The 17,374-nt window shown below is 39.1% G+C and overlaps 2 protein-coding genes across 5 annotated transcripts in view; one reads left to right on the forward strand and one right to left on the reverse strand.

Annotated features, from left to right (window-relative positions):
* LOC109890408 (potassium voltage-gated channel subfamily H member 7) overlaps positions 1 to 3,160 on the forward strand; it is a 69,299-nt gene extending 66,139 nt beyond the window's left edge. Inside the window, exon 17 of the mRNA XM_031824333.1 lies at positions 1 to 3,160. This exon is cut by the window's left edge and continues 122 nt beyond it. Coding sequence (XP_031680193.1) covers positions 1 to 160 — 160 coding nt within the window. The 3' untranslated portion in view covers positions 161 to 3,160.
* Positions 3,157 to 10,325, reverse strand: gca (grancalcin). 4 transcript variants are annotated; one of them, XM_020482530.2, is made up of 8 exons: positions 10,128 to 10,325; positions 6,881 to 7,063; positions 6,266 to 6,335; positions 6,027 to 6,070; positions 5,184 to 5,331; positions 4,684 to 4,797; positions 4,305 to 4,363; positions 3,584 to 4,018 (listed from the first exon to the last, which is right to left on the reverse strand). In XM_020482530.2, exons 1-8 carry the CDS (start codon positions 10,149 to 10,151, stop codon positions 3,992 to 3,994), a joined length of 669 nt encoding a protein of 222 aa, XP_020338119.1. In that variant the 5' UTR covers positions 10,152 to 10,325; the 3' UTR covers positions 3,584 to 3,991. The 4 variants fall into 4 exon arrangements, 2 of the variants coding, with proteins under 2 accessions (XP_020338119.1, XP_020338118.1); XM_020482529.2 differs by lacking the exon at positions 10,128 to 10,325 and adding an exon at positions 9,906 to 10,033; XR_004209940.1 differs by lacking the exon at positions 10,128 to 10,325 and adding an exon at positions 9,906 to 10,034 and having other exon boundaries at positions 3,157 to 4,018; positions 4,305 to 4,797.
* Between the last annotated feature and the right edge of the window lie 7,049 nt (positions 10,326 to 17,374).

The raw sequence follows: 17,374 nt of genomic DNA on the forward strand, positions 1-17,374 counted from the left end.
ACACATACAAAACAAAATTGACTCTCCGGAGAAACAACAACAACCTAGTGCCCTCTTCCCCTCCGCCAGACAAGCCTCGCTCCCCGACGCATCACCTGAAAATTCAGAAACGCCAGGACTCCACAGGCCGGTATCCGACCCTGGGCTTCTGGGAAAGTAGGCCATTTCGCCTACCTGCGCCCCTCTTTCTCACTACGGAAAACTAGGGCTTCTCTCAAAGTTTGACTCAGGGTCTTAGAAGGAGACTGTATATGCAAGGAATACTGTCGACTTTCTTCCACTCCTTTTCCAATATTTTCTGCTGGTCTCTGATTTAGATGTGTTATATAGTACATTTATACAGCGGTATTTATACTGTATATTACTCATATCTGTAATTATCTACCATGTACATATTTCAGATGTAACACTGCCAGCAACACAAAGGCACCTAACATGCTTGTTCTTCCAAGAGAGAAAAATGCATGTTTTGGAAGCGTTTTCTGTTGCATGTTCAAAACACAACACCATCTCATGCACTGCACAGTCATGGTGTGAGGTCGGCATGCTTTCAGAGTAATGAGTATCCGTTTATTCCCAATCGATGGGGACAAAGCCACTTGAAACTCTCTTTCAAAGGCATTTTCAATCTGAAAATAAGTGTGCCGTTTTAAACTCATCGCGTTAATGACCTTATCAAACAGACACCATGTAATGCATTTGGCTAACTAACAATCTCCACGTCCGACATGATATACGATAATATTTCATCATATACTGTGCCTAAGTACCTACCGTCCACATGTCTTTCAAAAAGTCATCTGATCATAAGAGACAAAGAACCACTATGTAAAATACATCTTCTATTGGATTATAAATACACAGATATGCAAATGAATATGATTTAAATGGTTGGGAAAGCTCTTCTACAAAGTATCCCTTACACTGCTAAAGTATTCCTGGGAGAGTTTATTTGTGATCACTTTGCACCACAAGTCTCTTTCATGGGGCCATGAAAGCAATAACGACAACATTAAAACATTCATTTACACACATGAATAATATACATATTTGATTAAATCTAGAACTGAACATGGGTAGAAGCCCAAAAGTCCAAATGGTCTTTAAAGTGTGTATGGCATGAACTATAACAGAAACTAAAGGACTGTATTTCAAGTTCTGTATTCTTGTAAAAAAAAAAAAAAATGCAAATGGGGATACTTATCCACTTGATATAGCTACTTTCCTCCCTGAATCACTGAATATGTTTTACCATTGAAAATATTGTCAAAAAATAATTTGATGGGAAGTGTATGCATAGTTTTTTTGGTATTGTATTACTGTAATGACACACACAGGGGCATGAACAAGGGTGGACTAACGATGATTTTTTCCCGATATGTAATCGATGTGCAGGATCATTTCTCTCTTGAAAGGGCCAGCACTTAACGAAATGCATATCATTGTATAAAAGGAGTTCAGATGTAGAAAACTACAACGAATAGCAACTCTCTAAACGTAGAAAACTACCATGAATAGCAACTCTCTAAACGTGAATTGCTCAGATATCTTTTTTGAATTGTAATAAGAGGAATCAGGCCAAATTCTATTTCATTTTCCTAACGAGTTATTGAGTAGTTACATGTAACAAATTATGTAAAGGTACAGTAGACATAGCAGTATGACTTCATCATAAAAACATCCAAGTTCCAGAAATCAACTACCACATTGGAATCAGTCACTATTGTCCGTTGCCAATCATGCAAAGGAAGAGCCAATAGCAGTTTGACAGATTTGATTGTTGTCTATAAGCAGGAAGTCAACCCGCTGAGTCTACCTTTAATTAATACCTTTCATAAGTACTGTACCCCACAATCTTTACAAGCTTAAATTCTTCTTTCCATGCATGTTTAGGGGCTTCCATTTATATTCCAAGAAAACTGATTTTATTGCTGTTTCTAGCCAAGTGACAAAATCAATGCTGAGTCGGTGTCAGAAACCGACAACGTAGAGATTCAGGCTGAGCTAGCAGCTTAGCCCTCGTTAGCCTTAGCTTTACTAACCTATATTAGCCTTCACAAATGTCCTAAACACATTTATTCAGCTGAATAATATGCATTCAATTCAGCAATGTAAATGTATTGAATATGGACGGATTCTGCATGTTGCAAAGTAAGTCATTTTAGTTATGACTTATTTTACACAAACAAACATAGTCAGATGTGTGGTATTGCATGGATCAACATCTGCTGGCAATTTGTTTTAACAGATTTCAAAACAACGTGTTTGTGATTGATCATGAAGGGGAGAGCTGGTGTTATAAAATGATAAACAATGGTAATAAATGCTCAATGTTTCTATAAGAGAACACTTAATATTCCATAATTTTTTAAGTGTTTTGGTTCAATTGTGTATGAGCCCAAGAAGTGACAGATACAATATGAAGAACACATATCATGCTCCCATATGTAGCAATTAACATATATATAAATAACTTGGTAGTCAGAGCAAATGGAATCTAGGGAAGTCATATTCATTGGGAATACTATAGCTATGCATGTTTTGTAGCAGTACTTAGATAGGTTTGAATTAAAGGCAGACTCAGCAATATGGCATATTGCCGAGTCTACTTTTAATGTCAGATCTTACCGGCCCTATCCTATGAGTTGCGCCCATACACAGCTATAAGCCTTTTCCGAGGGCACAGGTCCTTCGCTGCATGTCATTGTAATGCCAGTTGAGTGGCCACAACTACTCAATCGGTTTTAAAACCCACCACAGATGGGCTGAAACTCACGTAACCCTGGCGAAACACGCTAAGGGGTTTCTAGTAGAAGCGTTCCAGAGCTCAGACGCGATACAAAGTAGCTGAAACATGACGTGTCCAATGAAGAGTGCCCCACTGAACTTTTCATAGAGTGGATACTTGCACAGGAAAACATTTATAAAATGTGTACTTTAGAGCTAAATGTCACTTTTTAAATCTAGTGCTGTTCACAATTGTTTTTATGCATTTTTTAAAATGTTTGCCACTGTATTTTATACAATGCAACACTTAACAGCTAATATGAATGTTGTCCTGGAATATACTGTACTTAAAGACATTTAATATATTGTGTACATATATTGATGAAAACCATTTGTGCAATTGTATAAATGAATAAACAGAACACATACTGACTACAAACTGAGTTTATTGTGTTGTGAATGACACCAATATCACTGATGAATGGCCCAACAGTCATGAAGCACTTAGCATGTCTGATAAATATTTCATCCTGAGTTATGCAAATGGTATCACAAAATTAGAGACATTGTTAATGGTAGTGAATGCATGCTTTTCTTCGCAAAGGAATAACAGTGCATGTTATTCATATATTTGTGAATTCCATAATGTTTGATTCATTTGTTTATGTTAGGCCACATTTGATTTAAATCAAGAGATGCATATAGTTACCTTAAACAAAAGGCAAAGCTAGCATAACTGTATATTTGTAATAAAAATATTATATATACCTATACTTTAAAATGCGTTTAATGTAAAACTAGTTCACACCTATATAGTGGTTCTAAAACAATATAGTGGTTATAAAAACAGAACATATACAGTGATGGGGAAGAATATGGAAACCGTATGATCTGAGGCACAAAAGTCATCATCATAAAGATCAATAACAGCTTTGCCATCCATTTCTTTATTCAATCTACCACTGTCCTTTAGCAACAGAATTTACAACAAGCAGATATATTTAGAAACACGCCATATGAGATCTGGCAAATCTGCACATTCTTGCATAGCGTACAAGAAAGGCAGACATTATGGCAAGCAAACAGTTTCTGTTGTAAACTCCTTCCCCATTTTAAGTTGGTTATGGGACTCAACCTAAGAACAATTGGCTAATATTGATTGGTGCCTTCCCATTATTTAGGGGAAGTGGTCAGCGAGCCCCAAACTGCCGGTCGAAGCACCCCACTCTCTGACTCCAGCACGGGATGGGCCGGACCACACCACTCAGATGGACATCGTACACAGGATAAACTTCAGGAGGAAAATCAAGAGAAAATTAGCTAATTTCGATGTAATTACTATAGTAATTACTATACTATAGTCAATACTATACTAATTACTATAGTCAAGTCAGGACAGGCTATTGGGAATCACAGTACAGGCTGGGGAATGAGAGCGGAAACTGGGATGTGTTCATCAGGGCATACTAAAGTTTCAAAATGAAACCAAAAACACGTGTGCAGATAGTACCTCCCCATTTCAAAGTGTTTTCTTCCGTATTGTGCCTACTGAACAGAGCCCTGAATTGCACACTTACATCATCGTATTGGAAGTTGACAGCCCCCTGCTGCATCTGGTCTCTCCTCCTGAAGCTCTCTGTGGAGACGCATAGTAAAGATGTAGGTGTACTGTGGTGAAATTTGAATGCCATTCATTGGACAACAATAACCTAGCGAGACACTCACTGTGTTAATGAGCCTATGAATGTACATACACAAAAGAGACCAGGACAAAACAAGACAAATTACACCTCAAAAGATAATGGATTGGAATGAGTAAAAGTTTAATGAATGACAGAATTGATTTGATTTTATAACGAAATCCATAGCTCTGGATTGTGAGGAAATGTGAAATGCTGATCAATAAAATCAAAAAACTGAAGTTAAACATCTTAATTGGCCAAGTCAGCATCTCACCTGTGAGGGCGCGAAGCTTCACAGCACATGCCACATAGTCGTCAAAGTAGATCCGGCCAGCCTTGCTGTAGCGTTTGATGACAGCGTTCAGAGCTTGCGGGCTGATCCTGTAGCCTGTAGTAAGAGATCACAGCATGCATTCAATTAGTCATAAGCCAACATAGTATTAGGATTCATCCATAGTGACCACTGCATTTAGTTGACAATGATCATAAACACCAGCCTTTGACTATTGTCCATCTACTTTGCATCAAGAAGGGACTCGCGGACCAATACCTTGCAATTATCTCCAGCTACACCAAAATTATAATTATTGTAGGAGTCTATCAATGGTTTAAATCATTTAAAGAAGTCAAACCTCCCAACCCCTTTCAGATGCTGCATCTGAACCAGGCCCTGGAACGCTGCACCTCTTTGGATGGCAGAATGGATTATTCCATGTCGTCATCCTATCAGAATGGACTGCCCCATATCATTAGCCTGGCAGAGCACTGACTCACCCATAGCGGAGATGGACTGGGTCATCTCATGGGGTTCCACCGTGCCACTCCGGTCCTGGTCGAACATCATGAAGTTCTGCTTCCAGCTACTCAGGGCAGCAAACAGCTCCTTGAACTCAATGAAGCCCAGCTTTCCGGTCATGTCTCTCTGATGGGAGGTTAGTTAAAGGGTTAACTTTGTTCGTTAGGTAAGAAACTAAAAACGGCCATGTGAACTGGTCTCACAAAGGATATGATTGAGTTGTGTTAAATGTGGGAGAACTTTACCTTTCTGCGACTAAATCAATTCCATAAGTAACCCTCTGTCCCTATACAGCCCACTTACACATCGCATCATGTGCTTAATCTGAAAACACATTATATAGAACATCCCAAACTGCAAATGCTGACTGTTGTACATCCTTGTCGTAAAGTCTATTACTCTACATAAGAAGCTTGAACATGTTCAGAGAGAAACAGGACTTGCTCTGAAAATGGAGCTACAGGCATGACGCAACTAGAGCATGAGGCTAGTTCTATCTTGCAAATTCATTGGCAAATGCCTACTGAATGGGACCCAGTAGACTAGGCCTTGCATAAGTGTGAAATATACTGCAGCCAGGAAGTAATTTAGGGGAATTAAAATGAATCATCCCAAGCCACCTCCTGCTCAAAGCTTTCTCACCTGTTAAAAGAGAAGGATGAACTCAGCACTGATACATTAGGTTTATTAGTTCATTCACATTTATGTCTGCTATTCATTTTTCACCAGCAAGTCAAAGAAGCAAAGTGCAATACCAAACAAACTTCAATGACACTGGACAGAGGCCCAGTCCAAGAGATTCATTGATATAGAAAGGATACATCCAGCATTGCGATCATGATTCTACATGTCTCCAAACTGAAGGCTGTTGGAGAAGAGAAACCATGATCACACAATGAAAAAACAAACATACAATGACAATACCAAACAGAAAACCAGTGACAAATCTTTGTAAAGACTATATTAACACGGGATACTAAAATCATAAAACACACACAACATAATCTAATCATTTATGAACCAAAGTGAACCTTGATCATGGGACTGGGTGTGAACTTACGAGTATAGGTGCCACTGATACCAGTCTGTGTAAGACACCTCTGAAGTTCCTCTGCATCAATCTCACCATCCTGCACAGAGGAATATCCCTGTAAGATTACACTCCAGCAACAACGTATCATTACTATGCAATGAATTTAATTAAAAAAAAAAAAAAAAAGACTTGAATGTCTTGAGATCACTTTGTGGTGTAACCATGACATCACCATGCATGTACCAGTAATGTTGCATTCTTTTTGTTGTCGTTGTATTTTACCCCCTTTTTCTCATGATATCAAATTGCGAACTCGTCTCGTCGCTGCAACTCCCCAATGGACTAGGGAGAGGCGAAGGTCGAGTCATGAGTCCTCCGAAACATGACCCGCCAAGCCGTGCTTCTTAACACTCGCCCGCTTAACCCGGAAGCCAGCTGCACCAATGTGTCGGAGGAAGTCAGCCTGCAGGCGCCCGGCCTGCCAAAAGGAGTTGCTACAGCGCCGAGCAATGCGATGCAGTGCCTTAGACCGCTGCGCCACTCGGAACGCCAGTAAATGTTCCATTCTATCCAAAGAGGAATATTTACTGTATTTACTGTACCCATGATCATGAATTTAAATGAAAAGCATTGATCACTCACCTGTCCTGCTATGGTAGTAAAGTATCCCCACATGGGGTCATTAACAGGCTGCTGAGGAGGAGCAGAAAAGGTCCCAGGGTAGCCTCCACCATTCTGGGGGTAGCCTGTCTGGGGTGGGCCTCCCATGGGTCCACCCTGCATGGGCATACCCTGGAGTTGCATGCCTTGCATTGGTCCTCCATACTGACAGGAACAGAAGAGTACAGTCATCAAGTAACAGGGCTTAAGGAAAACTTCCCAAAAAGGACTAATTCAATAGATTGTAGCACTCAACAAACAAGCAGCTATATACGGTGCCTTCACCATATACTTTTTCACACATTTTTTGTGTTAGTCTGAATTTAACATTGATTCAATTGAGATTTCGTGTCACTGATCCAACACACAATACCCCTTAATGACAAAGTGGAATTTTGATTGTAGAAAATGTTTGAAATGAATAAAAAAATGTAACGCTGAAATGTCTTGAGTCAATAGGTATTCAACACCTTTGTTATGGCAAGCCTAAGTAAGTTCAGAAGTAAAAATGTGCTTAAATTTTATTTTTTTAAATCACAAGTTGCATTGTAGTGGTTAGTGGTTAATAGTGGTTAACTACCCCATATCTGTACCCCACACATAAAAGTATCGGTAAGGTCCCTCAATTGAGTAATGAATTTCAAGCACATATTCAACAACAAAGACCAGGGACGTTTTTTAATGCTTCACAAAGAATGGCACGAATCAGTAGATGTGTAAAGATATCTGCTTTCCAACACCGGGAGGCGAGGCGAATTCACCATGCAGCAGGACAATAACCTAATACAAGGCCAAATCTACACTGAAGTTACTTACCAAGATGACATTTAATGTTCCTGAGTGGCCTAGTTACTGTATTGACCTAAAAACCAGCTTGAAAATCTATGGCAAGGCAAGAAAATGGCTGTCTAGCAATGAACAACTTGACAGAGCTTGAATATTTTTTTTGTAAAGGATAATGGCCAAATATTTTACAATCCTGGTGTGCAAAGCTCTTAGAGGCTTACCCAAAGAGACTCACAGCTGTTATCGCCGCCAAAGGTGCTTCTGCAAAAGTATTGACTCGGGTGCGAATACTTATGGAAATGTTTCTACTTTGTCGTTATGGTGTATAGAGTGTAGATTGGTGAAACAATGTATAATTGAATCCATTTAGAATTCAGGCCGTAACACCAAAATGTGGAATAAATCAAGGAGCATGAATACCTTCTGAAGGCACTGTAGACGTTCTTACACTAAGGCCTGTTGCCTTGGTGGGAAGCAAACAGGTGTACTATTACTGACGTTTGGACAGGACGTCTTCCTCAGTAGTCATTCTTAAACGATATAGTCAGGTGATTGATTATCATTGAGTGATGTGTATTCATTCCAGTTTCCCCATTTCAAAATATTTTCACTGTCAATATTAGCAGGTTGTGGACCTATTTCTAAATGTAGTGAGGGGACATTTGCAGTGACAATATTAGCAGGTTGTGGACTTATTTCTAAATGTAGTGAGGGGATATTTGTACTGACAATATAAGCAGGGTGTGGACGAGACCATGACTCCAACTCCATTCCGCCACTGGAAATCCCCTTTCAACTTGTGCGGAAAACGCCCGGCGCACCAACGCTGCCCAAATGTTCTGTCTAAATGCAAATGGCCTCGCACGTGACAGTTTTGTAAACATTTGGAACTTAACTTTCATATAAGTGAGAAAAAATGTCATATACAAAATATACACTTACGGTACGCAGTTTAGGAACATTTCACCCGGCTGTATTTTCAAGAACACCGACTCCAACCGAGACGACACTTCCTCACCTCCAATTTCCACTTCAAAAATCTGCAATGGAGCATAACTAGGGAGGAAGTTCTGTACCTCAGCTGAGGGCTGTGGTTTTGAAAATTATGTTTGGTAAAACGTTGCATAACTGCATACAGTAAGTGTATCTTATGGATTTGAAAGACTCTTTCTCCCGATGTGAAAGTTCCAAAGGTTTCCAAAACTGTATTGCAAGCAAGGATTATAATGTTTCTAAATGTTAAAAACAGAGCATTGGGATTGTAGTTAATTGATCCAGTTGAAGTCCATATGTTCAATTGAGTCCCAGACTCAAGATCTGGGTATAAGCCCAGCCCCACTTGGGTTCTCGGGGGCTACTGTAGGTGTGGACATATATCCTAGGTCAATGCAGTGACCATGACAGCTGTTGAGAGGTTGAGCTTTGGGGCCATGCTAGGGTTGAAACAGTGTATGCAGCCAAGACTAGGCTACTAACTACAGATAGGCTAACTAGTTACAGTAGCCTAAATAGCCACCTACTTAGTGCATTTACATGGGGTGACTTGAAAATACAGCATTAAGTGCTTCTAAAGACTGAATTTTGTCAGCTGGTATTTTGTCAATTGTTAACATTACTCAAAAATAAACAAAGCAAAAGTAAACATGTCCTCCCCCAAGAATGATGCAGTGCCACCCTTGGGCAAATTGAGAAATACACATTTCAGTTAATTACATAAGCTCCCACATTGGGCCAATCGGTGTAATTTTGTAAATTCCGGATCACAATGACAAGACGATTAATTAAGCCAAGTTTAATCAAAATCGACCCAAAGCTGTCAGAGATATCGTGTGTGACTAATGTACGAACGTACAGGGAGACAGATCCACAGTCCCCTCAGAGTTCATCGAGGGGGTCAAAAACTATTTATGAAAACTGGAACTAGTGACTAAACTAAGTAACTAAAACTGAGGGCAATATCAACTTTTCTGTCACAATCAAGATGTAGCCTAACAGCTACTTGCCAAACTGACTGTGCCTAGAAAGATGCGAAACCTTTTAATGTCGATACTTAGAAACGATTGCACTTACAACTGACCGTGTTCCAATGTTTCATCATAACAAAGATACATTTTAGGGGTCTTATCTGAGCACTCCCCATATCGGAAATGGAATAGGCCAAACTCCTGATTTATGTAGACTACTGTACCAGGTCAAAATAACACATGAAGCGTTTACTCACCCCGCCATATCCTGGATAAGCCATTTGTACACTATAAAGAATTGCCACAAAACGATTCGATGCACTGAAATGTTTCGATGTCAGTAAATGTAAACCAAAACCGAATACATTTTAGGGGTCTTATCTGAGCACTCCCCATATCGGAAATGGAATAGGCCAAACTCCTGATGTATGTAGACTACTGTAACACCAGGTAAAATAACACATGAAGCGTTTACTCACCCCGCCATATCCTGGATAAGCCATTTGTACACTATAAAGAATTGCCACAAAACGATTCGATGGACTGAAATGTTTCGACGTCAGTAAATGTAAACCAAAACCGAACTCGTTACTTGAAATGCACTGCAACAACGTAACGTGTACATAATTTCCGGTCGTCACTAGTTACTACAGCCACAATATATAAACCCGCCCATTTCTACAATTTATCTTCTTAAAATATGATTTTATACCTTTTATAACTTAATCTTAACCACAATCTTAAACACACTGCTAACCTTATGCATAACCCTAACCCTAAATTAAGACCAAAAATCGAATTTGTATGTATATATTTTTTACGATATAGCCAACTTTACATTGTGACTGTGCTATCTAGTGGAAACCATAATATCCGATAAAGTGTTGCGAGAAGGCGGAAGTCCGAATTGGCTAATTGACTGATAGTGAAGATAGCCAATGAGGAAGCTCATAGCATTCAATTAGCTCCAGCAGCATTCTTGGTACTCTGTTGACTAGAAGGTAGGCCTGCTGGCCATTAAAGAAGAATAGAATATATAAGTCATCCAAATAGGAATGTTCTTGTTCACCGGCTCCAACCAAGCATCACTCAGAAATAGACCTTGATAGAGTTAAACATAGCAAGTAAAAATAGGAAAAGCTATCAGATATTTATATATTTCCTGCACAATAATCAGATCTAAAATGTACAAGGGCTGACTGGCCTATAATGAATAAGCATTTACATTCACCAATAAAAACTACACAGACTAAAAAATACCACTATCTTCTTCACACAATAGTCAATAGTCACCACAAGAGGGTACCCAAAGATGCAGCTTTAAAGGCCATTTCATTAGGCTACCAAAAGCAGAAGCTTCACACTTTTCAAAATTGACAATCCTCACAAGAGATTACTTTTGAGAAAATTGTATCACAAAAACATAATAGTACAACAACACATTTGACTAGAATAAAACACATGCAATATGCATGCAATATGTAACTTTTTAGGCGACCTGACCAAATTCACATAGAGATGTGAGTTATAGGTCTGTTATGCTCATTGAAAGCAAGTCTAAGAAACGGTAGATATCTGCTATGTGCACTGTTCTATGCTTCCCGTGCTTACGTTTGTTTTTGCATCTTTTACTTTCGTTTTTGTAAACCAGCTTGAAACAGCAGAAAATATCATATTTTTTTGTTTAGCGGTTTAGATGGTACAATGATTATTTACACTATACTTGGGTGTTTTGTCACATAAACTGAAATTAGGCACGCTATTAGAATTTTTGCAACCAGGAAATGGCAGAGCGATTTCGGCATAGTCCATTTTTAAAGCATTTCTACAGGTATCAGACATGCCAACATATAGAGGCTTACACAGACTCACAGACGATAGAGTACCACAGTATGAGTCTGAATACCCATAAACCCTAGTGGTCAAACAAAAAAAATTCCAATCGTTTTTCCACCATTCATTTTTCACATAGGGGGTTTTAAAATACTTAAAATAAGGGCTGTGTTTCGTGTAGGCTTACCCTGGTGTGATCAGACGTGCTACCCTGCTGTTTTCGACTCTCTCTTTCTACCGTACCTGCTGTCTCTTACTGAATGCTCGGCTATGAAAAGCCAACTGAAATTTACTCCTGAGGTGCTGACCTGTTGCACCCTCTACAACCACTGTGATTATTATTTGACCTTGCTGGTCATCTATGAACGTTTGAACATCTTGGCCATGTACTGTTATAATCTCAACCCGGCACAGCCAGAAGAGGACTGGCCACCCCTCAGAGCCTGGTTCCTCTCTAGGTTTCTTCCTAAATTCCTGCCTTTCAAGGGAGTTTTTCCTAGCCACTGTGCTTCTACATCTGCATTGCTTGCTGTTTGGGGTTTTAGGCTGAGTTTCTGCATAGCACTTTGTGATATCAGCTGATGTAAAAAAAAAGGTTTATAAATACATTTGATATGATACCCAAGTAGACTCACGGATGTAATCGCTGTCAAAGGGGCTTTAACAAAGTACTGAGTAAAAGAGTCTGGGAGTCGGGAAGCAGGTTCAGGGAGTGAAACATTTAATGCATTTTTGCTTTGCCATTATGGGGTATTGTGTGTAGATTGATGGGGGGGGGGCAATTGAATCAATTTTAGAATAAGGATGTAACATAACAAGATGTGGAAAAGTCAAGGGGTCTGAATACTTTCCAAATGCACTAGACAGTAGTCACTACGAGTAGACATTGAATAGACACCACCAGGTAACATTGATTAGACAGTAGACATTGATTAGATAGTAGAAACCACCAGTAGACATTGAGTAGACACCACCAGGTAACATTGATTAGACAGTAGACACCACCAGGAGACATTTATTAGACAGTAGACATTGATTAAACAGTAGACACCACCAGTAGACATTGATTAGACAGTAGACACTACCAGTAGACATTGATTAGACAGTAGACACCACTAGTAGACATTGATTAGACAGTAGACACCACCAGTAGACATTGATTAGACAGTAGACACCACCAGTAGACATTGATTAGACAATAGACACTACCAGTAGACATTGATTAAACAGTAGACACCACCAGTAGACATTGATTAGACAGTAGACACCACCAGTAGACATTGATTAGACAGTAGACACCACCAGAAGACATTGATTAGACAGTAGACATTGATTAGACAGTAGACACCACCAGTAGACATTGATTAGACAGTAGACATTTATTAGACAGTAGACACAACCAGTAGACATTGATTAGACAGTAGACATTTATTAGACAATAGACACCACCAGTAGACATTGATTAGACAGTAGACACTACCAGCAGACATTGATTAGACAGTAGACACTACCAGTAGACATTGATTAGACAGTAGACATTGATTAAACAGTAGACATTGATTAGACAGTAGACATTGATTAAACAGTAGACGTTGATTAGACAGTAGACATTGATTAAACAGTAGACATTGCTTAGACAGTAGACATTGATTAAACAGTAGACGTTGATTAGACAGTAGACATTGATTAAACAGTAGACATTGTTTAGACAATAGACACCACCAGTAGACATTGATTAGACAGTATACACTACCAGTAGACATTGATTAGACAGTAGACAATGATTAGACAGTAGACACCACCAGTAGACATTGATTAGACAGTAGACACTACCAGTAGACATTGATTAGACAGTAGACACCACCAGTAGACATAGATTAGACAGTATACACTACCAGTAGACATTGATTAGACAGTAGACACTACCAGCAGACATTGATTAGACAGTAGACACTACCAGTAGACATTGATTAGACAGTAGACATTGATTAAACAGTAGACATTGATTAGACAGTAGACATTGATTAAACAGTAGACGTTGATTAGACAGTAGACATTGATTAAACAGTAGACATTGCTTAGACAGTAGACATTGATTAAACAGTAGACGTTGATTAGACAGTAGACATTGATTAAACAGTAGACATTGTTTAGACAATAGACACCACCAGTAGACATTGATTAGACAGTATACACTACCAGTAGACATTGATTAGACAGTAGACAATGATTAGACAGTAGACACCACCAGTAGACATTGATTAGACAGTAGACACTACCAGTAGACATTGATTAGACAGTAGACACCACCAGTAGACATAGATTAGACAGTATACACTACCAGTAGACATTGATTAGACAGTAGACATTGATTAAACAGTAGACACCACCAGTAGACATTGATTAGACAGTAGACACTACCAGTAGACATTGATTACACAGTAGACACCACCAGTAGACATTGATTAGACAGTAGACACTACCAGTAGACATTGATTAGACAGTAGACACCACCAGTAGACATAGATTAGACAGTAGACATTGATTAAACAGTAGACACCACCAGTAGACATTGATTAGACAGTAGACACTACCAGTAGACATTGATTAGACAGTAGACACAACCAGTAGACATTGATTAGACAGTAGACATTGATTAGACAGTAGACACTACCAGTAGACATTGATTAGACAGTAGACACAACCAGTAGACATTGATTAGACAGTAGACAACACCAGTAGACATTGATTAGACAGTAGACAATGATTAGACAGTAGACACCACCAGTAGACATTGATTAGACAGTAGACACTACCAGTAGACATTGATTAGACAGTAGACACCACCAGTAGACATAGATTAGACAGTATACACTACCAGTAGACATTGATTAGACAGTAGACATTGATTAAACAGTAGACACCACCAGTAGACATTGATTAGACAGTAGACACTACCAGTAGACATTGATTACACAGTAGACACCACCAGTAGACATTGATTAGACAGTAGACACTACCAGTAGACATTGATTAGACAGTAGACACCACCAGTAGACATAGATTAGACAGTAGACATTGATTAGACAGTAGACACTACCAGTAGACATTGATTAGACAGTAGACACTACCAGTAGACATTGATTACACAGTAGACACCACCAGTAGACATTGATTAGACAGTAGACACTACCAGTAGACATTGATTAGACAGTAGACACAACCAGTAGACATTGATTAGACAGTAGACATTGATTAGACAGTAGACACTACCAGTAGACATTGATTAGACAGTAGACACAACCAGTAGACATTGATTAGACAGTAGACAACACCAGTAGACATTGATTAGACAGTAGACATTGATTAGACAGTAGACACCACCAGTAGACATCGATTAGACAGTAGACATTGATTAGACAGTAGACATTGATTAGACAGTAGACACCACCAGTAGACATAGATTAGATAGTAGACACCACCAGTAGACATAGATTAGACAGTAGACACTACCAGTAGACATTGATTAGACAGTAGACATTGATTAGACAGTAGACACCACCAGTAGACATCGATTAGACAGTAGACATTGATTAGACAGTAGACATTGATTAGACAGTAGACACCACCAGTAGACATAGATTAGACAGTAGACACAACCAGTAGACATTGATTATACAGTAGACACCACCAGTAGACATAGATTAGACAGTATACACTACCAGTAGACATTGATTAGACAGTAGACATTGATTAGACAGTAGACACCACCAGTAGACATTGATTAGACAGTAGACACCACCAGTAGACATTGATTAGACAGTAGACACTACCAGTAGACATTGATTAGACAGTAGACACAACCAGTAGACATTGATTAGAGAGTAGACATTGATTAGACAGTAGACACCACCAGTAGACATTGATTAGACTGTAGACACAACCAGTAGACATTGATTAGACAGTAGACATTGATTAGACAGTAGACACCACCAGTAGACATTGATTAGACAGTAGACACAACCAGTAGACATTGATTAGATAGTAGACATTGATTAGATAGTAGACACCACCAGTAGACATAGATTAGACAGTAGACACTACCAGTAGACATTGATTAGACAGTAGACACTACCAGTAGACATTGATTAGACAGTAGACATTGATTAGACAGTAGACACCACCAGTAGACAGACATTGATTAGACAGTAGACACTACCAGTAGACATTGATTACACAGTAGACATTGATTAGACAGTAGACACCACCAGTAGACATTGATTAGACAGTAGACACTACCAGTAGACATTGATTAGACAGTAGACACCACCAGTAGACATTGATTAGACAGTATACACTACCAGTAGACATTGATTACACAGTAGACACCACCAGTAGACATTGATTAGACAGTAGACACTACCAGTAGACATTGATTAGACAGTAGACACCACCAGTAGACATTGATTAGACAGTAGACACTACCAGTAGACATTGATTACACAGTAGACACCACCAGTAGACATTGATTAGACAGTAGACACCACCAGTAGACATTGATTAGACAGTAGACACTACCAGTAGACATTGATTAGACAGTAGACACCACCAGTAGACATTGATTAGACAGTAGACACTACCAGTAGACATTGATTACACAGTAGACACCACCAGTAGACATAGATTAGACAGTAGACACCACCAGTAGACATTGATTATACAGTAGACACCACCAGTAGACATAGATTAGACAGTATACACTACCAGTAGACATTGATTAGACAGTAGACATTGATTAGACAGTAGACACCACCAGTAGACATTGATTAGACAGTAGACACCACCAGTAGACATTGATTAGACAGTAGACACTACCAGTAGACATTGATTAGACAGTAGACACTACCAGTAGACATTGATTAGACAGTAGACACCACCAGTAGATATTGATTAGACAGTAGACACAACCAGTAGACATTGATTAGAGAGTAGACATTGATTAGACAGTAGACACCACCAGTAGACATTGATTAGACTGTAGACACAACCAGTAGACATTGATTAGACAGTAGACATTGATTAGACAGTAGACACCACCAGTAGACATTGATTAGACAGTAGACACAACCAGTAGACATTGATTAGATAGTAGACATTGATTAGATAGTAGACACCACCAGTAGACATAGATTAGACAGTAGACACTACCAGTAGACATTGATTAGACAGTAGACATTGATTAGACAGTAGACACCACCAGTAGACAGACATTGATTAGACAGTAGACACTACCAGTAGACATTGATTACACAGTAGACATTGATTAGACAGTAGACACCACCAGTAGACATTGATTAGACAGTAGACACTACCAGTAGACATTGATTAGACAGTAGACACCACCAGTAGACATTGATTAGACAGTATACACTACCAGTAGACATTGATTACACAGTAGACACCACCAGTAGACATTGATTAGACAGTAGACACTACCAGTAGACATTGATTAGACAGTAGACACCACCAGTAGACATTGATTAGACAGTAGACACTACCAGTAGACATTGATTACACAGTAGACACCACCAGTAGACATTGATTAGACAGTAGACACCACCAGTAGACATTGATTAGACAGTAGACACTACCAGTAGACATTGATTAGACAGTAGACACCACCAGTAGACATTGATTAGACAGTAGACACTACCAGTAGACATTGATTACACAGTAGACACTACCAGTAGACATTGATTAGACAGTAGACACCACCAGTAGACATTGATTAGACAGTAGACACCACCAGTAGACATTTTACAACTGTCTGTAGTTACTACACTTTTTCATTCTTTCAATCCTAGCCTACTGATAAACTATCACAGTCAGTGAA

This window comes from Oncorhynchus kisutch, linkage group LG5 (assembly GCF_002021735.2).
Source record: "Oncorhynchus kisutch isolate 150728-3 linkage group LG5, Okis_V2, whole genome shotgun sequence".
NCBI classification, from domain to species: Eukaryota; Metazoa; Chordata; class Actinopteri; order Salmoniformes; family Salmonidae; genus Oncorhynchus; species Oncorhynchus kisutch.